Source organism: Esox lucius, chromosome 25, assembly GCF_011004845.1.
Source record: "Esox lucius isolate fEsoLuc1 chromosome 25, fEsoLuc1.pri, whole genome shotgun sequence".
Lineage (NCBI taxonomy): Eukaryota > Metazoa > Chordata > Actinopteri > Esociformes > Esocidae > Esox > Esox lucius.
In genome coordinates this window covers 18,226,699-18,254,624 of record NC_047593.1, presented here as the reverse complement: position 1 = coordinate 18,254,624, position 27,926 = coordinate 18,226,699, and the positions used below count along the sequence as shown (strand labels likewise).

General features: G+C 46.2%; 2 protein-coding genes across 9 annotated transcripts; one reads left to right on the top strand and one right to left on the bottom strand.

Annotated features, from left to right (window-relative positions):
- The first annotated feature begins 112 nt into the window (after nucleotides 1-112).
- On the top strand, nucleotides 113-17,079 carry elf2b (E74-like factor 2b (ets domain transcription factor)). 4 transcript variants are annotated; one of them, XM_010888178.4, is made up of 11 exons: nucleotides 113-183; nucleotides 6,212-6,381; nucleotides 7,205-7,442; nucleotides 12,680-12,793; nucleotides 12,908-13,096; nucleotides 13,239-13,325; nucleotides 13,575-13,767; nucleotides 13,891-14,253; nucleotides 14,346-14,511; nucleotides 14,658-14,897; nucleotides 15,012-17,079. In XM_010888178.4, exons 2-11 carry the CDS (start codon nucleotides 6,307-6,309, stop codon nucleotides 15,366-15,368), a joined length of 2,022 nt encoding a protein of 673 aa, XP_010886480.2. In that variant the 5' UTR covers nucleotides 113-183; nucleotides 6,212-6,306; the 3' UTR covers nucleotides 15,369-17,079. The 4 variants fall into 4 exon arrangements, with proteins under 4 accessions (XP_010886480.2, XP_010886479.2, XP_010886478.2 ...); XM_010888177.5 differs by having other exon boundaries at nucleotides 122-517; XM_010888176.5 differs by lacking the exon at nucleotides 113-183 and adding an exon at nucleotides 4,185-4,508.
- Nucleotides 17,080-18,784: 1,705 nt separating this feature from the next.
- On the bottom strand, nucleotides 18,785-27,503 carry noctb (nocturnin b). Of its 5 annotated transcripts, none has more exons than XM_029118402.2 (4): nucleotides 27,369-27,503; nucleotides 20,263-20,589; nucleotides 19,804-20,135; nucleotides 18,785-19,645 (listed from the first exon to the last, which is right to left on the bottom strand). In XM_029118402.2, exons 2-4 carry the CDS (start codon nucleotides 20,528-20,530, stop codon nucleotides 19,127-19,129), a joined length of 1,119 nt encoding a protein of 372 aa, XP_028974235.2. In that variant the 5' UTR covers nucleotides 20,531-20,589; nucleotides 27,369-27,503; the 3' UTR covers nucleotides 18,785-19,126. The 5 variants fall into 5 exon arrangements, with proteins under 5 accessions (XP_028974235.2, XP_028974236.2, XP_034146976.1 ...); XM_029118403.2 differs by having other exon boundaries at nucleotides 20,263-20,538; XM_034291085.1 differs by lacking the exon at nucleotides 27,369-27,503 and adding an exon at nucleotides 24,291-25,494.
- Nucleotides 27,504-27,926: the final 423 nt, after the last annotated feature.

Below are 27,926 nucleotides of genomic sequence, written 5' to 3'. Positions count from 1 at the left end.
GTCGCTAGGTTTATAATTTGGGGAATATTTATATAAATACTTTTTTTTTTTTTTTTGGTGGGGGGGGGTGTTGTTCTGCGTGACGTCACCGTTTGTGTGTCATTCGCTGACAGGCTCGTGTGTGTGGTTTTGAGTCGAATCTCCCCAGCTAAACGAACGAGTCGAGCCCCCTTGGAAAAAAGGGTAATTTGTTGTTTAGAATAACATAGCAACGTGCTTTCAAACATTCAGAAACAAAAGGCGCTCATTTTCCAAGAGCCTTACAATATGGGGATACGGATGTATTTCGCTAAAAGAAAGCAGTTTGCGTGCAATATTTGTTAGCAACGATAACTAACTCGCAAGCTAACTGGCTAGCTCTGTTCGGGAGAGGTTACGCGGAGTGTCACTGTACATTAGCAAAATAGGTGCATAGTTAGCGGCGTCAGCTAGCTAGCTAACGTTACCATTGTGTCAGTTAACTCGGCCTTGCATCAGCAACCCCGTTAGTTGGACTGGGTTGAAGAGGCATTTCAAGGTAAGGACAAGGAGATTCTCACCCTTGTACAGTAACTATCGATATGTTAACGGAATAACTAGGTCACTAACCCGATAGATAATTTAGCTAGCTGTCCGATAATCGTAAAATGCACCACAACATAAATGGGGATGTTATGAGCTAGCTACAATAGCTAACTGGATTGAAGTGTTCATTAGTTGGCTAATTATATAGTAGCTGTCAAACAACTGTCTTGTGTAAAGAAAGTCTTTAATTAAGGTTCGTTTTCATGAATGAGGTTATTAGTAACTTGCTGGGCATCACCCTCAGTTTGTTCAACCACTGCATTTAGACTGGCCTTGACCCAAGTATGGACATTTTAACCCGAGGACCTTACTTAACCCACTATAACATTTGTACCGCCAGTACTATCTAGACTTTAACCGGGAACAGTGGCGTCAGTAACAGTTGCGAAGGCGACAGTTCTTAGGTGAACAACTCGTGCACGCGTACTGTTTAACGCCATACAGACTAATTAATAATTAACTAATTTCTCTGCCCAGTTCGACCGCACACGTCTTCACTAGACATTTAAAGAATATGTTCGCTAATAACAACAAGCTTAGGGATGGATGAGTTTCATTCAAGGGTTGGTAGCTGGCCTAGACAGATATACCTTTGATCCACCAAGGCCGTTGATGACAGGCCAAATTATCCCAAGATAAGGGCCGTTTCAAAAGCCTTGGCTCTGTTGGGTAACTAGGGCCTAACGTTCAACTGACACCATTTTTATTTATTTTTTAAACTGGGTGCAGCTTGCAGCCATCTGACAAGGCTGAACCAACATTTGCATTTACCTGAATGTTACCTTGAAGTTGTTGGGGGCATGAAAGGGAAAGTCAAAGTGGACATGGGAGGTCGGACCAGTGTTACCATAGTGATCTGAGGGAGGGGGGCTGTGAGGGGGAACAATAGACACTGTGCACGAACTTCCGCTTTTGTCTAGAAGTCGGTATTGCAGTTTCCGGTTTACTTACTAATACTCATCCGCATTAGTAAACAGCTAAACTCACAACAAATTGAGTGATGCTGTTGTACGAAAAAAAAAAAATATATATATATATAATGTACGTGACTCATTTAAGTTTCAAGGTACAAGTGGGGCATCATTTTAATCAGGAGAATATCCTCTTTTTAATAAAATATGGCTTATTTTTTATTTTTATGTACTTCCACGTAACGCAGGTTTAAGTGCAATTAATACCATATAGGACCAGATGTTTACTTCCTATGCCAGTTGTTATTTTTCAGTTTCGTTGTGTAATGAGATTACAGTAGTAAAATAAAAGAGGAGACCTGTTTTGGTGCTTTTTTGAGGCTATGGAATTTTAAGCTTCATTCAGGTTGAAGAGGCTGAATGAAGGTTCGTTTCAATTCACTTGCTATGGGGACGCGCTAGCGTTCCAGCTCAGCCAGCGTTCTTTTGCCGTTTTTGAGGCTAGGGTGAATTTTTATGCATTCTATTGTCCTGCCTAATACTACACTAAAAAGGAACGCGTTGCTAACTAGCTTAGCCGATAGCCAGCCGGGACACCACAGTAAACTACTTACCCTCGTAGTTGTGCAGATAACTCGATACGTAGAGTTTGAATCCCTTGTTCCGCTTGCGTGTTGGAGCAGGGGACCAGGCATCAACAATTCGATGGACATCACTAATGCTTATTTTAGGCAGGTCTTGGAGACATTTTGGGCGACGCGGGTGATTGCCATAAGTATACCGGAAAATGATATGCCGACATCTGGCTAAAGCGGAAGTTCGTCCATACGCTTGTGCACAGAGCCTATAAGTGTTAACGCTCAGAGAGGGAGAGAGTTGGAGTGTTGGGTTCACATTTGCACGATACTTTTACTATCGAGATCAGGACCTGCAACTTAGTACTATTAAAAATAATTATTTTAGCTAAATTGAAGCTTTACCCTAGCCCTAAACGTAACCCCAAGTCATATAAAGCATTTTGTGAGGACTGACCAAAACCTTTGTTAAAGGGTCACTCTGTGTAATCCGGCCTTTAACATTTACAAGACTGGATTTAACGACTTGTCTCCTCTTCCCTTACTGAACAAGACCAGAATAATATCAGCGAGTCCAGGGTGGTTTAGGGTGGGGGCATAGTACTGCGAGTATGAGGAGACAGCACCGTCATTGCAAACTGGTAGACGGACCAGCGAGAACGTTTCAATGGCGACTATCTCAGGCACTCAATTTTGTAGAAGAAAAAAAAACTTGAAACATTAATGTAAAATCGGACCTGATCATTCACGCTTGTATTTATGCTATTAGTGCAGTAAAATCTCCCGTGGTCCCTCTAATTACTGGCACTGTACGCAAGGAGTGCGGTTCCGTGCGAAGTACACTGACCCTGGAACACAACATGTTCTTATATTGAGTCCTCCGTGATCTGAAAACCTTCCTGTAGTTCACATTGTAGTCCACATCTGTTCTGTCTCAGGCACTGATAGGACCTGTTAGAGGGGATTCACTTTCTGGAAACGTTTGCCCGGACACCAATTTAAATGAAAGGCCAGTCGGTTGGTCATGTGAACGGGATACAGCCTTATGAAACGCTCTTCTCAACAGTGCTGAAATAACCCTGTCGTTTTGAAGAAATACTCAGAGTAGGTTACCTAGTGGTTTTGCTCCGCGAATGGTGCGATAAACAAAAACCCTCCAGTTGAGTGGAAATCCTTTGGGCTAAAACACCTTGGTGACTAGAGAGATTAGAGGAGAAAAGCTTGAGTCGTTCAAGGTTCCACTCCATTCAGCTTTGAACAGGAAGATGGGGATACGGTGAGCGTGTGATTACCAAAACTTTTTGCTGCAACCTATATAGGGTTGGGCAGAATTTGACGTGAGCCGCATGAGTCCGTGGGTCCTTCCTGCTTAGGGTCAACGGAAAGGGTCATGGTTCTGGTGTTTTCCTGGCACACATTTGGCCCCTTAAGCACCATTTGAAGTGCTGCTGACCTTTATGCATTCGTTTATGGCCTCAGTTTTAAAGTGGCCACAGTCCTGGGCTTTAGTTGGAAGTACTGTCTGCCTCTTCCTCATTGGCTTTGGGCCTAAGTGGGAGTACTGTCCACATCCTGATTGGCTCTGGGCCTAAGTGGGAGTACTGTCCACCTCCTCCTGATTGGCTCTGGGCCTTTGTTGGAGTACTGTCCACCTCCTAATTGGCTCTGGGGCTGAGCCTTAGTGGGCGTACTGTCCCCCTCCTGATTGTCTCTGGGCCTTAGTGGGCATATTGTCTCCCTCAATGGCTCTGCCCTTAGTGGGCGTACTCTTCACCTCATTGGCTCTGGGCCTTAGTGTATCCCTGCTGTTGCTAAGGGAGTTATGACAGTAGATGGTTAATGCATGAGGGGGTCTAGCTGTGTCAGTCTGAGTTCTGCGCACGCACATGTGTGTGAGCCAAAGGGCAGGGTGTTGTTACTTTACAGAGGAGCCTCAGTCTGAACAAAAAGTCCTGTTGTTGCAGGATCATGTGACACTGTGTCTGTCTGTTCCACCCATGTCATGTGACCGTGGGGCGGGGCTGGCTTTCTCAAAGTCCCGAGTGTCTGTGGGACTCCTCCTACCACATGGAGCAGACAAATGAGAGAAGAGAAGGATGGAGAGAGGAAAAAGAAGCCAGTGTAGCAAGACCACATCTCTCTCTCTCTCTCTCTCAACCTCTGACTAGCACCTCAGTTATATTAAGCAAAACAGCCAGAGCTCTGAAGCATTCAGATGTCACGGAATGCATTTGCGACGACTTCGGAGTGTTGGATCGTTCCTCGGAATGTTGGATCGTTCCTTTGAAAACGCCATCCCGCTTTGAGGATGAGCGTGTGGGACTCCGGGGGGAATGTGGTCATGAGATGCTGACTCGAGCCACGTTGTTGGGTTTTCCGTCCCCCACATCGCCAGCACTTCCTAACGGCCTGGGTGTACCAGCATGCTCTGCCCTATGGGCTCCATGGCTTTTACTTCGTAAGTACCCGATTTCTCTCCCTTGTTTAGGGTTAACACGTTGGTTTTCAGTTAGATGCATTGGAGTTACAGGACTTGATCTTTACGTGTTGTATATATGGGCAGACATCAATGCTCTGTGCCGGTTGTGTTTGGGGTAACTTTGTCAACTTAGTAATAAAACTTTGGTGTGTGTGTGTGTTTGTGGAGGGGAGAGGGGGGGGCGCTCCCTCTTTTTTTGTTGACTTTTAGGTGTTTTTTTCTTTTGTGTGTGTTCTGTTTGGCTGACATGGCAGTTTCTCCTCAACGGGCCTGTAATTCTTGTTTGAATGTGGAAAGTTGAATGTCTTGTTTGAGACTTGTTTAGTCTGTGTGTGTGTGTGAGAGAGTGTGAGTGTGAGATAAAGGCCATCATCTTCTGCCTGTGTTCCATTATATCTAATCTACTTACACAGATTGTCTTGGTTCTACCCTAACTCCAATCACAAGCACCAAAAGTAAAGATGACCATCAAAGTTCTGGTAAAAATGAAAGCTGACAGACCACATGATTTCAGAATCAGTGCTTGGATTTTAAACCCTGTTCCCATCTTGAAATTTGGGAATTAGCACAGTGATAAGCCCTTCTTTGATGGGCAGGATAGCCAATGTGTTGAATAACACTAACCTGGCGAGTTAGGAAATAGGTCTGATCTGCCTTTCAGGTTATGTCCCAATGATTAGCCTACATCACACATCCATTATGATACATTTGTGTATAGTCCAGATGATGTCATGGTGTTTAAGCCTTTCTGAAGGACTGAGCGATAGAAGAATAACCCTGGGCTTCTGGCACAGGGACGGTTACCATGCCCACAATCTACTGCGATGCTGTCAAAACAATCGGATTAACCACACAACCCAATTATTATTATTTTTTAATACCGTTAACCATTAGCGCTTACTTGAGCGCTAATGGTTAACGGTCTTGATAAAGGACCGTTAACCAGCTCTTTTGGCTTACCGGAGCGATAATGGTTAACGGTCTTGATAAAGGACAGGCTGTCCGATCTTCCTTTGTCATAGTAGCTGTGTTGCCATGGAAATATCTAGTGTCATTGTAGGGTAGAGCATGTGGTGTGTAACTCGAGTCAGCTGATTCATGTCATGTTTGTCAAATCAGTTGAGCCTTGAGAAATAATCGTCTTGCTGCCAGGCATTTAGGAGACTTCAGGGTGAGGCTCTGTGATGTCCAGGAGAGGTTCTGGTACATCAAACCGCCTCGCAGAATAGGAATTCTTCTAGCTTGGACCAGAAGGCCCGGGGAGAGTCTGTGAACAATGTTTGAAATGAGAAGAGGCTCATGTTAGGTGTGTGCGCTATTCCCTATGCAAGCCCCCTGGTCTGCGCACAGGCCCTTAGCAACCATTGCCACGGCGTCTGTTAGACAATGAGCCGTTAAATGGAGGGCGGGGAGCTGAGTCGTCTTCCTGTTTTGGTTCTCAGTTCCCCTCTCTGCTTAGGATGACTTCCTGTGGCCTGGAGATAGCTGGGAGAGACTTCATTTTGCAAAGTGGACGGAATTTGCTTGGGTTTGCTCTGAGAGAGGGAGAGAAATCATGTAAAATGCATAAATAACGCAATAACACCATCAGTGTCAACATATGATGCAGCCTTGCAGCCAGAGATAGCCCCGCGCAGTAGATTGGGATGCTTACTAAACACCCCCCCTCTCTGTTTTTCCAGCCTCTCGGTTTGGGACCGCTGGCTGCAGTACCGGAGTCCACCAACGTGGGGCAGCGTGGGGAGGATCCGGGGGGCCGCAGGGAGCCAGCAGAGGCATGACCTCTGTGGTACTTGTTGACAGCGGGGGGGCGGTGGTGGAGTACATCACTGCCGTGGAGGATCCTCAACAGGTGTGTGTGTGTGTGTGTGTGTGTGTGTGTGTGTGTGTGTGTGTGTGTGTGTGTGTGTGTGTGTGTGTGTGTGTGTGTGTGTGTGTGTGTGTGTGTGTGTGTGTGTGTGTGTGTGTGTGTGTGTGTGTGTGTGTGTGTGTGTGTGTGTGTGTGTGTGTGTGTGTGTGTGTGTGTGTGTGTGTGTGTGTGTGTGTGTGTGTGTGTTCCTCAGCAGATCAGTGTTTAGGTGGAGGCTGGCGGTCTAGTGAACAATCAGTCAGTCTCTTCTGTGTCCTGGACAGTCCACACTGTCTTCACGTCGCTGTTTTTGGTATCCTTCAAGATCTGATCAAAAATGGAGGACATGGTCATTTACAACTCTGTCGGATCGGACGTTCCGCATCCAGTCTGACAGAGTTTAGGAAGATCTGTAAGGAAGAACGGGAGAAAGTGCCCAAATCCAGGAGATTTAAAGCAATCTCTGCCGAAGATGCTTCTACAAGAGTAGAATCTGAATACAGAGGATCCCTGCTGAAACCTGGCAGGGAACTGCTGTTATTACACTGTTTCTAAACATGTTTTCTATTTGTCATTTTCCAGTACTTTATAGATTGTTGGGGAAAAAAACAAATGTAATCAATTGTAAATGAAGTCTAAATCAACCAAATGGAGATGAAAGCGAAGGGGTTTGATTACTTGGGACATGTTTCCCATAGAGTTGTACGAAGTTAAAGTAGTATTTCTGTGTCTATTTCTCTTTATTTCTGTGTTTCCCTCTTAATTTATTTCTCTGTCTCTCTCTCACTTTGTTTTGCTCTCCCTCATCCCCCCTTCTTCCCTCCAGGAGGGAGAGTGTGAGGTGGAGGAGTGTGATGGCGAGGCGGAGGTGGAGGTGGAAGGTGACCGGGTGGAGTTGGAGACGGATGAGGATGGGGAGTACCCAGCGGTGATTGTAGAGGAGGTGCCAGGGAGCAGGCTTCAGCAGTGCTTCTCAGCCCAGGTGTTGGTCTACGATGACGGGACCTACCTGATGCAGGATGTTGGGGACGAACAGGAGGTGGAGACTGAAGCGGGGGAGACAGGTGAGGGGCACATTGGATTGGGGAAGGGGGCTGAAAGTGGACTCATGGAGCGACTGCGCCCAGAATCCTTGATCGACGTAGGTGTTTTCTTCTTTTGTCAGTTTGGATTTCAAAGTTAGGTTCTCAGCTTTCATTGGATGGTATTTGCCTACAGACCTGTTTGCCCATTTATCAATTGACCCGTCTGTGCAGGTTAATGTATTGTAGTAATTAAGTATTTAGGTTAGTACTTGGAGGCATACTTGGAGGCATAGGCCTGCAATTACTGCCTTGAAGTCTGTGACCCCCTGACCCCAACAGACACTGGGGATTGTTCTGAAGGCTTTTTGCCTTACGTCTCTGCTTTAAATGCATGCAAGGCATGTTCAGTTGGTTTGGAATCTGGGTATTGACTTGTCAAGACCTTTCCACTTTATTGGCCCTAAAACGTCATTGCTATAGCAGTATATTTCAGGTTGTTGCACTTTCTTCTTCCATTCACTCTGTTGTATGTTAATCTCTGTCTCGTCGGGCCGCTGTACATTAACCCTAACCCTCACTCAGCCAGCTCTTGTGGATACTATTTTGCCAACGGTAACCCGGCCATCTTGTTTTTAAGGCCAACTACAGGTCTGCATCTCCTGGACAGTTTCCTGATTCTTTTTTATTTTTTGTTGAGCATTATTTGATCATGCACTGTAGAGGTCTTTCGTTGCCAAGTCGGTTTGTTATTTCTGAGCTCACTAGTGGGCTTGAGGGCTTGGCCATATTCATACCTCTTATTAATTGTTTAATTTAAAAGCAGATGTTTTGAGTGTAGAGAAAAAAAAGTAAATACTTTACTGTCCCAATAATTACAAAGGGCACTAAACACAGCCTGAGTAGCCTTGCTACAAAAAAGAGCAAGGGTCAAGAGCACTGGACCAGAATAACCAAGAGGTCACTGGTTCTAATCCCACAGCTGCAGGATTCAGTGGCAGGAACAGTCTAAATCGATGCACTGGGAGGGTCTGAATGTGATCCTTGGGCTGTCCCGACAGTGACTACTTCATGGGGTAGGACAGTGGCCCCTAGTTGTCAAAAGGCTCTTCCGGCATGGATATGATGATGATGATGATGATTCCAGTGACAGGCTCCCGGTTGACCACCTTAAAATGACAGAAAACCCTCAATGGGGCTGGCAGTGCACCGAAAGACTCAAAACGACAGAAATGCACGCTCTATTCTGCCTTATGAATTCCCCCAGCCACTGGGTTATGCACTGGGGTGTCCCAAAGGTCCCAGATAGCGTTATGTATTATGTAAATAGCCCGTGTCTGCCAGTAGACATCGCCCTCTTGTGTCTGTCTTGTGTAGCACATGTGAAATCTTACAGGATTTTTGTGTTTTTAGCAGCGATGTTATTGTAACCAGGCAAAAATACTGTCCGTTTATATAGTTGGACTAAGATAGAAAACTACACTTGTGACCAAAGGCTTAGGTGATGCAAAAAGAAAATCTCTCTTTATTTAATGTAATACTTTTGAGACAAGATATGTCCTGGAGGTGAGTTGGGTAAGCAAGCTGAAAACCCTGTGTGTGTTTTAATAGTGGTCGGCTTGCTTTTTTAAGCCAGCACTGATGTAAGTACAAAACAAACAGCTTCTCATTGTCTCTTAATTCCACCCATTGGTACCTTTACATGACTTGCTCATTGTTTGGTGACTGATGAATGTTGTCTGGGGCACAGACTTAGTATTTGTCCCAAAGGGCATCTCATTTTCTATGAAGCTCACTAATTATTACCAAAATGTTGTATTCTTATATGCTGCCTAGATTCTCTGATGTCTAAATTACTGTGCACTTATTACTTGAGATTGTATTTGTACTTGCTATGGTGGGATGTTTTGAGTGAGATTTACTCAAGTTCACCTAATTTCTACTGAACATGGCCAATGTCACCATTGCTAGACTCTCTTAAAATGTTTGTATTAATATAGTTTATGGTACATAAGGGCATTAATGGTATCGTCTAAAAAAAATCTAATGTAATTAAATTAATGTTGAATGCACGGGATTATTATGTAGCTATCCGCCTTCTTCCTGCTTTGGTTTACGTTAGTTTGACGCAAGAAAGGGCTTGATAGAGCGGAGGATTTCCTGTGTTTGGCGCGGAAGGACACACATGCCCGGCGGAGTCTGTCGGTGTGTGGGCTGTGAAGCGGTCTGGCTTGAATTTTGAAGAGATTTCCTGTGGCGGCGGAGTGATCCGCGCTTGTCTGCCTGTGCATTTCAGTGTAAAGTCAATGCGAATCTGCAGCACGGGAAGAACATGGCGACTTCACTGCATGATGGGCCCGCTAACCAACTTGATCTGCTCATCAGAGCAGGTAACGTAAATGCATTAATTTATTAATTTTCTCGGTGGCTTAGCTTTGACGCGTTGCGTGTGTGCTTTTTGGCAACAGTTGTGCCCCGATATCGGTTACGTTGTTTGATGAAGTAAATGAGGGCAAAGCAGGAAGTGATAACATTGGTTAGCAACCTGCATGGCGATGTCCGCTTTTCTTCTGTCGCTCTTAAAATGTTTTGAAGTGCCGTTGGGCTGTACACACTGCAGGACTGGACTGCAAACTGCATTAAGCATCTCTTGCATATTATTATAAGTAAATAGTTTTTCTATGTTTGTCATTAACCGCTTATTCGGGTACAGAGCGATCCCTGCTGAAACCAGGAAGTGTTGTCCTGTGGATGTTGTCTTTCCTACGTCTTTGCCACGCTGTCTGAGTCGGAAGGGCATGTGGATTTATTTTTATTTTGCGTTTATGAATATTTATCTTGCCATTTCATAGAAAATATCTAACGTCATACCTTTAATCTTAGGTTGTGATATGATTATTGTCCTTTGTCGAAATGTCAATCATTTTCCATAAAAAACGTTAACATAACCTATAGTCTGTTTGTTCAAACGTTGCGACTGATGATACGGAGATAATTTATAACGTCTAGTTGGTTGTGTTGTATTTATTTGTTAATATTTTTTTGGTATTTTTCGCTAAGTCCCGTTTTTTGTTAGATTCGGCCCGTTATCTAAGCATGGCAGACCAGTGATTTAGACAAGTGTCTGAATTGGCTACAATGGTGCTCTCACAATGCTGTCTTTGGGCGTTTAGTCGCAAGCGCACAAACATTAATTTATTTTTGTCTCATTGGAGATGATACATTTATTCCCTTAAATCAAGATATTCGTTATGCATCCAGGAGGGGTTTTAGTTTGATTGACAGGTCTATTTAACTAACGGCGCTCGTGAGCTGTTCGAAATCCTCCCAATGGCCAATGAGCGCTTTTAGATGGGTGGGTATAGAGCAGTAAAGTAGCCAATGGCGTCCGGGCGTAGGTTGAGTGACGGGAAGGATTTGAGAGCGTCTTCGAAGAGAACTGGAGGGAAAGGCTACGCATGTGTAAACACGGAAGTTATAAGGGAAAGCACTACTTTCTGTCGGACAGTTTATTACTTGTTTGGTTAAATAGTGCCAGCTTGTTTTTAATTTGTTGTGGAGAAATTTAAAGTATGTATTTTATTTTTCCTAATTAAGAACAAGTGCCAGATTGTTCTTAACTTCTTGTTGGAGAGATTCAAATTATGTATTTTTTCTTAATTTTTTACTGTGAAATATGCTGACATTTACTATAAATGAAATTGTTGCTTGTAGTACATTTACAACCAAATGAGTCCCCAAGGAAGTATCTGAACAATTGAATAATAAAACCTGAGTTAATCAAGTACTAAAGACCGACACCTAAGAATATGAAAATGGGTGTCATTTTGGAATTTATGCTGACAGGTTAACTAGTCTAAAGATGTGGAAGGCTTCTGTGTAAAAGTATCCAACACCCAAGTTACCATAACACATCTATTGGGGGGGGGGGGGTTATTTAGCCTATTTAGTCCTGCCTGGTTTCAAGGGCAGCTTGGTCTATCCGGGGCCCATAACCATGTCAAATCTGAATGTAGTTGTCTGTGTGTGTGGATACATTACACGTCCGCTGGGCAGTTGGCCAGCTTACAGTAAAGAAAATAATGGAATTGCATTGCAGCTTACACTGCAATGCAACTTTTAAGAAGTATAAAGGTGCGTGCGTGTGTGTGTGTGTTGTACAAGTTGTTTCTTGGATGCTAAGTTATGAGAGACGAGCGGTAGCATGTGTATCAGTGTCTGAGGGTGGGTGGGTGGGTGGGTGGGTAGGCTGGCTGCCTCCTAAAGATAGCCCCTGTTCTCCACCCGGCTCCTGCCTCATAGCCAAACATAGGCAGAGGTGACGGTAACCTGACCCTCACCCCTGAGACGGACAACAGCAGGTGCTCTCGGTGGCCTGCGCCCCGAGGCGCTTCCCTGCCCTCTAAAGCGGGGCTATTCCCCCTACGCCCCTGAAGGTGCTGGACTTGAATGGCGTGCTGCTCTTCAAGCTCCTCCCCTTAGGGCTCTAGTGTGAAGTAGTGCCCTACTGGGGAGCCGTTTGGGGCGCCGATCGTGAGCCCGGTCTGTCCCCATGGTCACTCAGACGGGCTTGCGTTCCAGTTTGGTCTAACTGCTTGTTTTTACCCTGTCTCCTTTCCTTAATTGAATGTTTAAGCGTATGAGCTGTATTTTGCTGTGTGACCTGGGGTGTGTGTTTGGGTACAACACTGGACTGGCTGTATGGAGAATTCTAGCTTCAATGGCTCATGTACATTGAGGTCCTACATTTCTGCGCCTGCCTGTTTGTTGTGAAAGTCAGCATTAAGTCCTGCCTGTAAACATGCTTTGTAACCATACCAGAAATATTAAAAACTGTAGCCTATCTGGTTTGATTATATATATTTTGAGGAACACTGGGGGGCACCGGTGAGCCTGCACAACCAGGATGGCCGGGGGGGGGGTTGCGGTTTCTGGCACCTATTTTTAAAACAAATGCAAAGTGTAACAAGGGGTCTGAATCTAGTAACCATTTCCCAGAACTATGAACGCTGTGAGCCATCTGAAGTGTGAAGGAGCCCCATTAACATGCCAACGATGTGTCTCCAACTGGTTGTCGGGCAATTGGCCTTTATTTATGGCTCATGTGAATGAGTTGTTTTGAACGCAGTGACAGCGTGTCCCTCGTACTCTTTGCTGATCCTGTCGGACCCGTCTGTGCCCCACGGACCCGTCTGTGCCCCACGGACCCGTCTGTGCCCCACGGACCCGTCACTGTCTACCTAGTAATGTGTGTGTGTGTGTGTGTGTGTTCCTTGCAGTGGAAGCATCCTGTCACGGCACCAGTATTCACTTCTCTGATAAGACCATCGAGGCAGCCGAGGCTCTGTTACATATGGACTCCCCCTCCAGCCTGAGAGGAGACCGCAGCCCAGGTAACCACTTAAAGGACTTTGACCCCGCCCTGAGAGACAGCCCCCCCCCCCCCCCCCCCAATAAAAAAACAGAAAAATACACTTCGTCTAACCCCCGCCCCCTCCCCCCTCTAGACGTGTTCATCCCTGCAGGGTGTGGGGCCACCCCAGACTTCATCCACGCCGCGATGCGTCCTGATGTGATGACCGAGACAGTAGTGGAGGTATCCACGGAGGACTGTGTGGAGGAGGACATGGAGGTCACCCTGATAGAGGAGCCGGAAGAGCCGGGACCCGACCACGAACCGGTCAGGAAGAAGAAAGGTACGATTTGGGCTGACTGACTGGCCCGGCTGACTTGCGTTTCATTCTGATAAAATGTGAATTAGATTTTTGGTCCTTCTGCTGGATAGCAACTAATACCAATTATGATTATATTAAATTGTCAAATGTCTTGTCTCTGTAGCAGGGAGGAAACCCAAGACCCAACAACCAGCCATAGCTAACGGGTCACCTGACGTTGGGATCAAGAAGAAACCCAGAGAGGGAAAAGGTACGTACATTCACGCAAAACGAGCATTAAATAAAAAGGACATCAGTGAATTTGTGTCGTGAAGAGGGTTCATGCTCACTTTTCGTGCAGCCGGTTTTTGATAGTCTTATCACTTATTTTCATTAACTTGACTGAGTGTATAAGGTGATGTATGCCTGGCCACTGAATCCTGGTTCTGCCAGGTATAACGGTTGTCTGGACCTTGTTGGTCCGGGTAAATATGATAATTGATGGTGTCTCACCATCCAGGCAGCACCACCTACCTGTGGGAGTTCCTACTGGACCTGCTGCAGGACAAGAACACCTGTCCCAGGTACATCAAGTGGACCCAGAGGGAGAAGGGCATCTTCAAGCTGGTGGACTCCAAGGCCGTGTCCAAGCTGTGGGGCAAACACAAGAACAAGCCCGACATGAACTACGAAACCATGGGGAGGGCCCTGAGGTAAGGCTTGACCGCGGGACCCACCTCCAGCCCCTTACACACCCGGAAGCACATCATGAGGGTCCAGCTACAATGGCCAGTTCTTGCCGTTAATCAGTCTCCTGTCTCTCTGTGGGCTTCTAGGTACTACTATCAGCGTGGAATCCTGGCAAAGGTCGAAGGTCAGCGCTTGGTTTACCAGTTCAAGGAGATGCCCAAGAACATTGTTGTCATCGACGACGACAAGGCTGACTCTGGGACGGACGAACTGATTGGCTCAGAGTCGTACCACGAGAGAGTCCCGCCCTCGTCGGAGTCTATACTGAACGTGGCCGAGCTCGCCAAGACGCCAACCATCTTGAGGGTTGCTAAGGGCAACAAGGGGGTGATGACAGGGGGTGGAGTGGCGGCCGGGGTTCCGAGGATAGTGACAGTTTCCACGGCGCCAGACGGAACACAGACGCAGCATTCTCACACTGCTGTCATCCCCACCGCCTCCGGACCCAGGTTAGACGTGCGCGCGCGCACACACGTTATTGCTATTGTTGTTTCCAGTAAGACTTATTAAAACATTGCTGTCTGCCGGTTGTTGTCTCCAGGACGGTACGGGTCGCCATGCAGGTTCCAGTAGTAATGACCACGTCGCTGGGTCAGAAGATCGCCATGCAACAGGCACCGGGGGCGACAGGAGGCCAAACAACCTATCAGCTGGCCGGCTCCTCCCCCATCGGCACGGCGACGGGCAATCCCGGTTCCCAACAGAAGGTGTGTCAGCAGTGACTGGAGCTCTGCCCGCCCGTCCCCTTGTAGACCCGGCCTGGTGCCCCGCCACGCCTGCCAGGCGGCCGGCCCGGTTTCATCCCCCTGGAGTGAGTGGACGCGGCGCTAACGCTGTAACTCGGTTCCCGCAGGTGGTGATCCAGACGATCCCCACGATCGTCCCGGCCACGGCGGAGAACGGGGACAAGATCACAGTGCAGCTGGCTAAGATCATCACCATCCCGGCTCACCAGCTGGCCCAGTACCAGCAGCAGAACAAGCCCGGCATGGGTGGCTCCTCCGCCGGGAGCATCTCCCTCCTGGGGGGCCCTCTCACCCTCCGAGGCCTAACCCCCCACGTCACCATGGCTACAATGGCCCCCGGAACACAGGTCATCTTTTCTTTACTCGTCGTTTCATTGGTTTGTGTTTCAGTTGCTTATCTGTCAGAAACTAGGATTTTTATTTCTTTAGTAACGGCCGATGTTTTACCTGCCGCTACACAGGTGATGAGGCTGGCAGTTCCCACGGCGCTGCAGCAGCCGCAGACTCACCACATCGTCACGTCGACGCATGGAGGCGGGGCTGGCACCACTGTGGTCACCGTGACGACGACGACAGCCAATCAGAACGCTCCGGTGGCGCCTGCGCCCCACATCATCGGCGGAATCATCAAAAGTTCAGACGCCACCGCGGCGATGAGGGAACTGCAGGCCAAGACTGCACGGCCACCGGCGGTTCCGAAGATGATGCCAGAAGCACCGGAGGAGGAGGTCAGTCTCGTCTCCACGGAGATCACCCCGGTGGTTGTCAGCTCGGAAGAGGTCTCACCCGGAAACAAATCCGTAGATCTTGAGTGTTGAGAGGAAGAGAGGTCACGTGCTACAACACACACCACCCATCCTGTCCCTGTGGTGGTCTCTGTCCAGATAGGAATCTGTTCCCCTTTTCGTATTGACACTCGGACACAAAGACATGAGGGAAAGCCCCGTTTTTACCCATAACCCTCTCTGCTCCCTGGGGGTCGACCTTCTCGAACCACACCCCTGTCTCTTCACCTGATGGCAGCCTGTTCCCAGGAAACCACAGCCCCGTCTCTTCCCTGGAAACATTGTCCAAAGTAGGGCGGTATGTAGGGAATAGGGAGCTGTTTGGGACAGATTTGATTCATGGCACACTGCCAGCCACATAAGAACCCATCCATCCAGCCAGCCACATAGGAACCCACCCAGCCAGCCACATAGGAACCCAGGCAGCCGCGTAGGAGCCCAGCAGTGACTTTGAACGGGGGCGGACGAATCTCCTGGAGGTTCAAGGGACCAAGTCAAACTGAAATCACTATGTTTGCAGAGACTGTAGCAAAGCTACAAAGGAAGCGCAAACAAAAAAAAAGAGAACACTAAAAAGGCAAATAATTACAAACTACCAAATGTGAACTGTAAAGGAGAGAGATGGAGAAGAGAAATGTTGTGCTTTGTATCAGTTTGTATAGAATTTAATTTGTTTTCCTCCCCACTCTGCAAACCAGCAACTTGTGACGATCACTGTGCAGATGCCGTATGTTGCCCGGTGCTATGCAACACACACACGCACACACACCACACACACACACACACACACACACACACACACACACGACTTCTGGAAAGACGCGGGGCGGTTCTAAGACTTGTCTTCAACCCATCCTCAATGACCCCCTGACTTCTCCTGATTTTGTTGTATCGACAGGCCCACCCGATTGACCAATCGGGAGGTTGATGATCAGTTGACTGGTCAGCTGTGCCGGCTCTGGTATAGATCACATGTATGGAATGACTGTGGGTCCCTGAGGAGTGGGTTGAATAACTCTGTTCTAAGAGGATACAAAAAAAAGAACTAACAAAAGGGACTTTATATGTATATAACCATTATACAGTTTACGGAATTAAAAACAAAACAGCCTTAGAATTATTTTATTTTTTATTTCCATTAAATGTTTATAAGAGAAGCTGATCTTGCTTTCGTGTTACGCTTTATTCTGACTTTTGATACCTTGTACCAAGCACAGTATTATAACACAAAAGCGCCACCACATTTTTTGTATTATACTTTCAAACCTTGGGGGTTGATTTCTAGATTTATGGTGAGTTTGATTTTTAACTCATTAGGAATGATCTGAAATTCCTACTCCCAATTGTCACTGCTTTCCAATATGGAAACATTTTAATTGAAATTTGGTTAACAGATTGATTACTTTTGTAATTAAATTCAACCTTATATATGGCTCTAGGAGGCCTTGACCATAAGCTTTAGATTTACTTCCCTGTTGCAATGGTTTGCCTATAGCTGACATTTTGGTGCCTCTGTTTCTTTTGTTGTACTGGAAAACTGAAGGTCACCCAGCAGCATGAACTTGGCCCCACCCCCTGCATTTCCTTTTTCATTTTCTTAGTTCTCCTAAGAGTGGGAAAGCAAGAGATCAGACTGAACTAGTTTGTATATTCAACATTTGAAGTATATTCTATTTTGTTGTACTCTTGTTTCAAAGCGTATTCAAGTAGATTTTACTGAAATATAAATAGCGTTTGAAATAAACTGTTTCTGTTTTGTCTTTAAAATAAGTACATTTTTATTGTTTTGCATTTGCACTTTTGCAGTTAATTATAAAGTGCAGTTGAAAATGCATGTTTTATTGTTTTCTCCCTCACAATTTCATGATGTCCATTTTGTTTCCTCATCTCAAATACTCAACCTCAGCTGCTGGTCAACGCAGGAGACAAGTTTTGCAAGCTTGTTGTTCTGTTAGTCTGTGTTAATTCAACCGGGTGGATTCAGTGAATTAAGCACTAACTGCGGAGCTTGAGTTTACAAGGGTGTTCTGCACACAGGTTAATGCATTGGTTTAAATTAGATGCTTCACCGCCACCTAGTGGCCACAATTGACATTACAATAGTGCCTTTTCTCAGATTTTCTTTTTCAAAATAAAACCACCATTGAAATATATAAGGCAATACATTTAACAATCTAGTCAGTACATTTTGTTCAATGTCTTCCAATATGGTTCTTTTTTTTTTTTTTACAGATTAACTATATTGCAGTGTAAATTTCAACGATTGGTTTTAATTTTGAAAAAGAAAATCTGAGCACGCTGCTCAGCATAAAATCCTGCTGCTGAAATAACGCTAATGAAGCCTCGTTTGGCCGTCACAACCCGTAACATTTGCTTCAGTGGCGCGGCATATACTCGCAAGGACCTCACAATGGCAGTAATATAAACAGTTGAGATCGATCCAGTTAGATCTGCTCTTGTGTAGAGCTTGTGTGGTCGTGCCTCAGTCAATGGTGACTGTATTTCCGATGGTCTAATGTAGATCTTATGTAGGTTGTCTAGATGTGTGATTCCAGACTGGATTCATCTTATTGGCCGGTATGCAGTTCTACTTTACTACATTCATGCGATCTTACCTCCTCTCTGGCCTGCCTCCTTTTGGGGTCTAAGGTGATCCAGGGGAGGAGGCGTGGAGAGTGAACATGCTTGAAAATCCAGTCATGAAACAGTCCTTCTGCCATCTGCCAAAATTATTCATTTAAAAACAGTTATTTGTACAATACAATGAATTGATAAATCAGTGTGTCTCTGTATAGTTTCCTCCTTTTCTCTGTTCCTGATCTGTTTTTATCGTGCCACCTCTGACCTAGATGTTTGCAAAGGTTAAAATGTCTCTTAGTATTTGCGTCTTTATACTGTAGTTTCCTCTTTTTCCCTCATCTTCTAACCGTTTCCCCTTGTCCTCTTCACCTCATCCCCCTTCTGCACTGACACACACAAAAGCATGGTCAGAGACTATAGCCAATGAGGGCAAAGCTTTTTATTGAACTCTCATAGTGTGAGTCGAAACAGTCTCCTGAAGTACTACTCATGGTATTTGTCCACCATGTGGAAGGTAGGTGAACTACAAAAACAACATTTTCATTAAATTTCCCCTTTGCATCCTGCACACTAACCTTTTACTTTCCACCGATAGTTTTAAACTACAGTAGAAACTTTTATGGAAAATACATTTTACAGCATTTTAGATGCTAGTATGTCAAATTTCACCAGTATAGCAACTTAAAGATATAGATTTAGCGACTTGAAGTAGGCTGATCAACTACTAATGCCTCATGCTAAACCAGATCTACCAGCGTGAAGCAGAACTGCACATGCACAGATGCCGTGCGTGCGTGCGTCTTTGGTTTATAGTCGTCGCATCGGCAACAGGCTGTTGTGTGTGCAAATATCTCAAGCTAGATGCACCCTTTCAGTTTGAATTCAGTAGAACAGTGACTATTTTATTGTGGAAATGCCCTCTGTGGAGCTGGCTACATCCACTGAAAGATCTCATACTTCTAAAGGTGTGGCACTGTTTCAAATCCACACGTACACACACACACACCCAGGCATCATAGAACCAGTAATTTCAGCAAGCTGCTTTGACTTGGCAGGTGGCATCTAAAACCTTCTTTAGAGTCAGAGAGACGTGTTTGGACAGCTGGGGCATTGCGGTGCTTCTCATCCATCTATACTTTGCATCTGTCACTCCAAACCCGTCACACTGTTTACCGTGAATCTTATCACATCATCCTCTTTGCTGTCTTTCATCAGTCCACATGCTCTTTAAAGCTCAAGTCACACACTAGGGAGAGATGATCTGAGGGGTAGTTAAAGGACGGAAGCCTGTTTGGGCCAATCTGTTCTTCAGTAGGCATATCCAACACCGCATCCACACTGAACCCGTCTCTAGAGTACCAGATGTAGTCCAGAGTGCTACAACATTCACCCGTGGTGCGGATCTTCCATGTCGTATAGGCCGGTTCCGACAGCCCGTCCCTGCTCAGCCGTTTATACGCGGAGTCGAGGTTTAGCGGCGACGAGGCGAAGAGCCGGTAGACGTCCTCCGAGGGCACAGCGTTAAAGTCACCGCAGACGAGCAGCGGGGTGTCCGGCGTGCCGCCCGCAGGAAGCCCCGGCGATTGGGCGAGGCTCGTGAGGTACCGGAGAAGGTCGGAACCCTGGGCGCTGCGCAGACATTCCCAGCCGCTCCGGGCTTTGAGGTGCGTCACCGCCACGCGTAGGCGCTTGCTGGTCAGCCGGCAAATCAGCGTCGTGACGACCGCCACCTGTGGGGAACCCGAAAGGTGCATTAACGGACATCAAATGATGGTTAGAGTGTACTTGCACAAACGCACACCAACAAGCTTCCCCCACAGTACCGATAGTAGTGGGTAGTTAACAGTATCCAATAGTCACAGTTCTTGTGGCTGGCTTGTTTACAAACCTGGTTAGTGGGCATCAGCAGAGCAGACAGGTGCATGTTCACACTGTCCGCCAGCTGAAACCGGGCGGAGTCGTAAAACAGGGCGCACCCGTCAGGACCGTTGTTGCCCTCAACGTCCAGGCACGGGGACCAGGGCTTGGGGCAGAAGTTGCCGCGGTAACCCAGGCGGGCAAGCGTCGGCTGGAAGGTGTCGTGGTAATGGTCGACTTCCTGCAGGCACAGGATGTGGGGACGATAGGTGAGGATCTCCTCCAGGATGAGGTATTTGCGCTCGGCCCAGTTGAGGGCCTCCGGGGGACAGTTGACGAAGCTGTCCATCCCTTCGCCGAGGGCTGGAGGGGGGAGGGGGGGGGGCAGGGAGAGAGGTTGTCGCCTTCAGCCCGTTTTCATGGGCATTTCAGAATGCATTTCCACACACACACACACACGCAGCAACACAGAGACTTTTCAAAACTTCACCTTGAGCCAGCGTGTTCCACTGCATAACCCGGATGATCCCGTCCGTGGCGCTGCCGCCGCCCCCCTCTCTCCCCCCCGGGCAGACGAAGGCCCTGTGGGGGCGGGCGGGCCTCTCCCGCAGGGCCTCCTCGCACTCCCTCAGCAGCTCCGCAGGGTCAGTGGCGGGGTGAGGGGCCACGGACGGGTCGGTGTCCTGGTGGCGGGCCAGAGGGGAGGCGGCAGGGTTGCTAAGCGACGAGCCGTACAGTCTGCTGGTGCCACCGCCCATTGGACAGACTGGATGTAGAGGGCGTGGGGGTGGGGTGAAAAAGAGGTTGAAAGAGACATCTGTGATTGGGTAATCAGAAAGAGAGGGAGTGAACGGAACAAGAGGGGCGGGAACATGTTAAAGCAGCATCTTACTACGACACAATTATCTTCTGGTGAAAGTTCTCTTGCGATCAGTTTCCTGGTTTCCAATAAACAGCTGAGAGTTCCTGAAGCCAAGGCAGGGTCGACTGGAAGAGAACGACACACCGCTGTGTCAATCTACCCTTGGGCAGGGAGCGTCCACCTAACTGCTCCAACTGGGGCAGTAAGTGATGGTTGATCCCTGACTCTGATCCTGCATAGAGCAGTGGACACAATTACTAAAACAGGGATCCTCAAGGTGGTTTTTAAATTGTATTTCCCCACTTTTCTTTGTGTATGAGCTTAGACTTAAGGGGATATGTGTTTGGTTGTTTTGTGCTAAGACTGACTCGGTACATCCTTCACCACTGGCGAAACAACCGGGGTACAGGGCCCGTGATGGGAGGAGAGCCCAGGCTTTTTTATTTTATATTGTCTTTCTTACGTGGTGATCACAGTCAGACTTCGGCTGTGAGGTTAAGATCGGCTTTACATATAAGGCATCGTAAGGACAGCTTGCAGTCGGCCAGCTTCACCACGCTACGCCAGTGTCCTTCACTCTTTCAATCCAGGGAAGATCCAACCGACCATAACCCCATAGGACTCTATTCCATCTCCTTTATTGAATTGTCACAGATTACGCAGCGGGGAATCGCCAGGGCCCTTCTACGCCTTCAGGTTTCGGACAGAAGGCAGCCAACAGCGTAATCACACATCACGATGTGTCGTACCATTGGTGATTTGGTGGGGCAGTTTTAGATTAGGCAAATTATGCGCATGGATACATCGCTAAACTTTAGAGCGAAAAAGCTTGCGTTCGACTTGTTTGCGCACGCTTTTTGAGCGGATATCAATGGGATGCTTCTCTTGCAGGTGTTGTCAGCTATGTTGGCTAATTTCTTATCTGTTTTTTCAAAATGAACTTTCAAAAAAGGGTTCAATTTCAAGTTATGCTCAACTGGTAAGTATTACTGTTGTTTTTTTTCCTGCTCCCTTGCTGTTGGCGGTCAATGCGAGACTGACGGTGTTGCTTTCGACTTAATGTGTGGATTTGGATAAAAAGTGTATGCAAAACAGACTTAAACCTTGTACATTTCGATTTGGAATTGTTTCTGCATTGTCATGACTGGGGCTTACTGGCTTGTTGCGTCTTGTGCATAGAATGCGGTTTCATTTAGCTGTTTTCCTATCGGCCTGCTGGATCTTGTTTTATAAAACGTACCTAGCCTAAGTGAAGTATATGGTAACTCCCTTTTTTAACCTCTTCTCCTTTGTGCTCATGACTGTTGTGGTCATTGGTGATAACGCAGACGCACCGCTGGGTGTTGTTCATGCTAACTACATTACTGTCTGCGTGCGTGAGTTTTAAATGTCTGTACTTCCGCTCTTCACTCTGTTTGTAGTACTTCCGCTCCTCACTCTAAGCGTTTGCTCTCAGGACGTTCATTGCCCTGCTCTGCTGAGAATTATTCAATGGTTCTCTTGATTATTCACTCCAGACCATTAAAAAAAAGTGACAAACACCACTACTACTGTGAATATCTAGGCTACCATTTGCTTTGGAAGCAGGCTATCTGAGACGAAGCACTCGATTTCAACAGCATGTCGTAGGCTATGCCGAAATATTGAAAGGCAATGAAGGAAACCGTCTAAACCGCTTTGATCTCTAACCTAAATGCGCTGCAACTCGTTTTCAGTATCAAGTCTGAATGTCATCAAAAAGTATTAACTTTCTGTCTTAAGATATCGTTTTGATAGATTTCTTTACCCCACACCACATCACGTTACTAGAAATATAAAGTTAATTATAATATGCAACATTTACTGTGAATTCAGTCTCTTTTTTAACTTACTGTGAATTCAGTCTCTTTATTCCCTTTACATTTCAACTATACCAATTTAAGTGTTTATATGGATTATATAAAGTCCTCAGTCTCTTTAGCCAATCAGGAAAGTTCAAAGGTGAAATTGGGATTGCTGCCAGATAAGAGGGTAAAGGTCACTGATTTTGAAGATTGAAAGACAATGATTGTATCTATATAGGTCACTTGGCTGCGTGTGTGCGTTCGTGCGCACTACATACAGAAAGCCTGCAAAAGCAGACTGGCTAGATTAGGCCAAACTTGTCCTTGGACGACAATAGCTCTGTGTTCAGTGTAATACTGTATTTACCTCTATATTTATCATCACCTAGGGTAAACCAGGGCAAATCATAACTAGTTAGGACATTTTGCCAGTCCTCACTTACATTAATAGCTTTTTTTTGGCTTGAGGATTGTTCAGAAAATCAGTTGGGATCCCAAAAATGTTCTCCAGTATAAAAAATGTGGGTATGCAGACTGTTTACTTTCCCTGGCCACATTAATCAGTCAGACCTCACCGCTGTCAGCTCACCCATGTCTGATGTGTTTCTTAAAAGATAGTTTAGCTACTGTTTCTACAAGGACATTTGGGCTAGGGATTATAATTGCAAGTGGTTTAACATTGTAGTTGAACCACTAATGGCCTGTAACAGAACTGATTACTGCTAGCCCAATCCAGTTGCTGACACGAGTCTCCCGGTTGCTCCTCAATACTGGTCTAAGATCAGTTTGACAGTGTCGCCACTCAAGGTGAAGGGGTTGGTTCTGGGAAGAGGATCTTGTTAATGGAAAGGTGAATCCATATCAATCAGTTAAACGACTGGAGACAAGATGGCTCCCTCTGGCTGATGAGAGGAACACGTTAATCTCTGACATAAGAGCGGTGGCAAACCGAAAAACACAACGGCCCAGTTTCGTTGACACATCAAGTAAATTCCTGCACTGAAAAAAAACAACAACTAAGGACAAGGCTTAATCTGTGTCCTACTGCAGAGATTGGATCTTTCGGAATTAATTTCTTCCTCCCTTTGTATAGGACGTGTGGTTACAGAGACTACTCAGTTTTTCTTTGTAAGAGGTGCCAGCGTTTCTTAAAAAGAGAGACACGGACAAATGAATAGTCCAAGGGCCGGTTTCATCGACTCTGATTAAGCCCTAGTCTATGCCCAGAAACTCCAAGGTCAACAGAAAAACTCCATTGAGCTGTTTTTTTTTTTTTAGACCTAGACTAGCCTTTATCTGTCTGCGAAAACCAGCCCTGTAAGTTTACTCTGTTTCCCCTCATCTTCACCTGCTGCTGTCACCTATTTCAGTCTGCATGGAGGAGGTGATGAAAGGATAACATTATTGAGAGCCAGCCAGGAAGCCACCAGTTAGTGCATCTGACCAGTAAACAGTGATGGATTCATTCCCACTTGGACTGGACAGCGTGTTGTCAATCCCATTTTTAATGTTATTGTTGATCCCATTTATGTTACATTAAAATGGTGATGAAGGAGTCACCGCCCTTTAGTAAAGGTGTGTGGAAAAAATGATCTGAGTGGAGACATTGTTTGTTTCCACCCTACACAACCTGTAGGACGTGGATTACTTTTAGCACTCTGATGTGGGAAATGCAACTGAATGCCGTCAAACTCAGTAAAACATGTGGTGAAATTAAATTTGGTTTACATTGCCCAACCCACGCCCATCAGACATGCCAGTGCATTTAATCGTTTTCAGTTACAGACATGAAATAATCGATTGTGCTAAAGAGTTTCATTAGGTAGTGCTCACCCATGGTGTCCTTCTGTGTTCCCTCCGAGTCCTCGCTAGTGTATCTGAATGATACGCGGTCTCTCAAAACAACAGAATTGCCCGGAAAAGTTGCCTCACCTCGGACAACTGCTGACAAATGCAGGACACGATCGCAGACTGAACGGTAGGCACATGCTCCGACTCAGCGAGTAGAGAAGTCACAATGCTATCACACAGGGAGGGGGGGGTGAGATAGAGAGGAAGGACTGGGGATTGACTGAGCGTGCGAGCCAGTGGGAGTGGGAGTGGGCTTCGAGGAAAAGAAAGAAAGAGGATCAGGTAGTGACGATGTCAGACCAAATGGGACGTCAACCAAGCGCAGATCTTGTGATGCAGACAGGATGTGGTCCTGCCCAATCTCAACCGAAGCCGCGCGCGCACACTCAGGCGTTGGCTACAGCTCGCTGTAGGAACAGACGTCAGGAGTCATTGTGTCTGATTGTCCACACTGAACACAGTTCTCACAGGACACAATTTGCACAGAACAGTTTATGCAGAACGTGGTTCCCATGAAACAGAGTTAACCAGTTCTCATAGAACCCACGGTTCAGACCAAACACAAGTGCCCTCAGTGTTGAAGTGTGTGTATGTGTGTTCTAATTTGTATATCAAACTTTGTTGAGGTAAACATTATTGCATGAGGCTTGAATGGGCGTCAACCGCTTATAGAGTATGTTGCTGTCCTCAGAAATCCACTTAATTTCAGGTGAAACGACTTACTACATCAGTCAATTTCATTCTGGTCATTCTACCAGTTGACGCAAAAGGCTTGTAGGTCTATTTATCAGCCAGTAACTGAGACCAGGTCTCTCTGTTTTCAGTTCTCATGAACACTTGTGCACACTCGCACGCATACACGTGTAGGCACCCGCTCGTTGCCAGTCAAAAGAGCAGAACTTCCTTTTTCGTAACTGCAGTGTTCCCTTGAATTCCAGAACCTTATCACCGTGGGTGATTACTTGAGAAGTAAACGTACATCACACATTCTACAAAACAGGTTTATGATGCAGTACAGATTTACGAAAACGTACAGTCTGACATGTCACTCAACTGTCATCGATCAGATTAGGGTTAAAAAAAAAAAAGAGATTTACATTTGGCTCCGGGATTTATGTATTGCTGCTACAGATTTCTGAGCTTAAACCAGTGATTAGATGTCAGATATGGAGTCATTATGTGTGGACAGTGAATCCTCAGAGTGAAAACAACAATTTATGGAGAGAATGCATCACTCTGGTCTATATACGTTCCTGAGGTGTGGAACAGTTGGTTTTTGTTTGCTCCTTCTCCAAAATGCAGCCTAATCCGGCCCCCCGGCAGAAACCCGGTGGGTCAATACTCTTTTGGAAGCCGGGGAGTTTGTTGTACGTTCTCTGAATGTTGCTACCCTACCTCAGATATGCAAAATGCCAGATGACAGGCCGCCCACCGTGTTGAGCCGGCTTGTCAGAGGTGGGCGCTTCCTGGGTGCCACCCATAATGAGGTTTTTTACCAGAGCCTGCAGGTGATGTCACCGTAAAGGGCCGGAGCCTACAGGACTGGCAGATGTGATGTCACGGTAAAGGGCCGGAGCCTACAGGACTGGCAGATGTGATGTCACCATAAAGGGCCGGAGCCTACAGGACTGGCAGATGTGATGTCACGGTAAAGGGCCGGAGCCTACAGGACTGGCAGATGTGATGTCACCGTAAAGGGCCGGAGCCTACAGGACTGGCAGATGTGATGTCACGGTAAAGGGCCGGAGCCTACAGGACTGGCAGATGTGATGTCACCATAAAGGGCCGGAGCCTACAGGACTGGCAGATGTGATGTCACGGTAAAGGGCCGGAGCCTACAGGACTGGCAGATGTGATGTCACGGTAAAGGGCCGGAGCCTCATTTTCAGGATCAAGTCTGTTTGATCCATTTAGAATGTCATCAAAAAGTATTAACTTTCTGTCTTAAGATATCATTTTGATAGATTTCTTTACCCCACCCCCACACCACATCACGTTACTAGAAATATAGGACTGGCAGATGTGATGTCACCGATGTGATGTCACCGTAAAGGGCCGGAGCCTGCAGGACTGGCAGATGTGATGTCACCGTAAAGGGCCGGAGCCTACAGGACTGGCAGATGTGATGTCACCGATGTGATGTCACCGCAAAGGGCCGGAGCCTGCAGGACTGGCAGAGCCTACAGGATTCTGAGGGTTTGTGAACTGGGTATATCTAAACGTAATTACACGAATGAATTAACCCCGCCCCAACACCCTGGTCAGAGGGAACTACGAACGGTCTTGGTGTGCTCTTGTTGTTTAGAAACCGTGACATCCCAGATTAGTTCCTGCTAATGAAACATGTCGTCTGACCTCATCCCTGATTCATCCCCTCTTCCTGTATTGAAGCCGACATCATCTGACGGTCGACACACTTAACCAATGGTTGGGCTGTGCTCTCGCAGTGGTCAGACCTGATCAAACGGCCGAGTTCCATGCATTTACGTTGCATTTTCTGAACGCTGAACACATTGTGGCATCGTCCAAACGTTGTTTCTGAACTGGAGACACCGAGAAAGACACCGAGGCCGGTCAAGCGAGCGCAACGATTGCTTAAGAATTTCACGTTATTCCATCTGTAGTCACATCGGTGTGTGGCATCGTGCTTTCCACACTAATAAACACCGTTTAAATTTAACTGAGTTTAACTGAGATCGAGAGAGAGAGAGAGAGGAGAATTGAAGAACCATAACATAAAGACTGAAAGGGAGAGAGTGACAGACAGATCACAGCTTTTGCACCCCAGACTGATCTAGTTGGTGGAAACACCATTTACACGCTAACTATCTGCTACATGGGACAATATTTACATATTTCAAACAGTAAGACTTAAACAGCTTCAGACAGAAAATCTTAAACAGTTGGTATGAGAGTAGGCTATTACATAACTGTTCCACAGCGCATGGGGGGGAAAAAGAGTGAAATTGCAGGGGAGTTTAGTAATGGAAGAAGAGCTGAAACGTTAAAAGCGAAGGTTAGAATTATAGTACAAAGGCCACTGCTGAAAAGGTCTCTTACCAGACTAGAGGTCCAGTATGCTCAGATGATCCACTGTGTGTATGTGTGTGTGTGTGTATGTGTGTAAAGAGAGAAGAGTGTTAGCTCTCTGCTTGTCAACAGCTGCAGCACAAGGTCATTAATGAGTGTGTTTGAAGACAGGGCTTCTTATGCCACCTAGTGGCAGGCTGGTGGAACCACAGCATTTCTCCTTACCATGGCTGCCTGATGACTCACTGAACTCCAGCGTCTTCAACTTGTCCTAGTTAGATAAAACCATCAGCTATGTAAAACACGTTTGACCCACTTATGTCATACTTTAGTATTCTATATATAATTCATGATTGCAAATAGCATTTCAGTACACTGTATTTGGAATATATTATATTACTATTGTCATTCTATTTAGTGTACTGAAGTACAACACAGGGTTCCAGATAATACACTTTAAGTATACAGCTTTTTTCTCAACTTGGTTACAGATGTATTCTACAAATGCAAATCTTTTTGTAAGTAATTCAGTGCAACATTAACAAAATCACTCTCTTCTTTCTCACTCTCTTTCATTCTTTCTCTCTC

Coding starts and splice junctions, on each gene's coding strand:
- noctb (XM_034291085.1), bottom strand. Junction 20,136..20,262: donor GTGGAACACGCTGGCTCAAG/GTGAAGTTTTGA, acceptor TCCCCCCTCCAG/CCCTCGGCGAAGGGATGGAC. Junction 19,646..19,803: donor TGCTGATGCCCACTAACCAG/GTTTGTAAACAA, acceptor GGTTCCCCACAG/GTGGCGGTCGTCACGACGCT.
- elf2b (XM_010888176.5), top strand. CDS start 4,397: ATGCTGACTCGAGCCACGTTGTTGGGTTTTCCGTCCCCCACATCGCCA. Junction 6,382..7,204: donor CCGTGGAGGATCCTCAACAG/GTGTGTGTGTGT, acceptor TCTTCCCTCCAG/GAGGGAGAGTGTGAGGTGGA. Junction 12,794..12,907: donor GAGAGGAGACCGCAGCCCAG/GTAACCACTTAA, acceptor TCCCCCCTCTAG/ACGTGTTCATCCCTGCAGGG.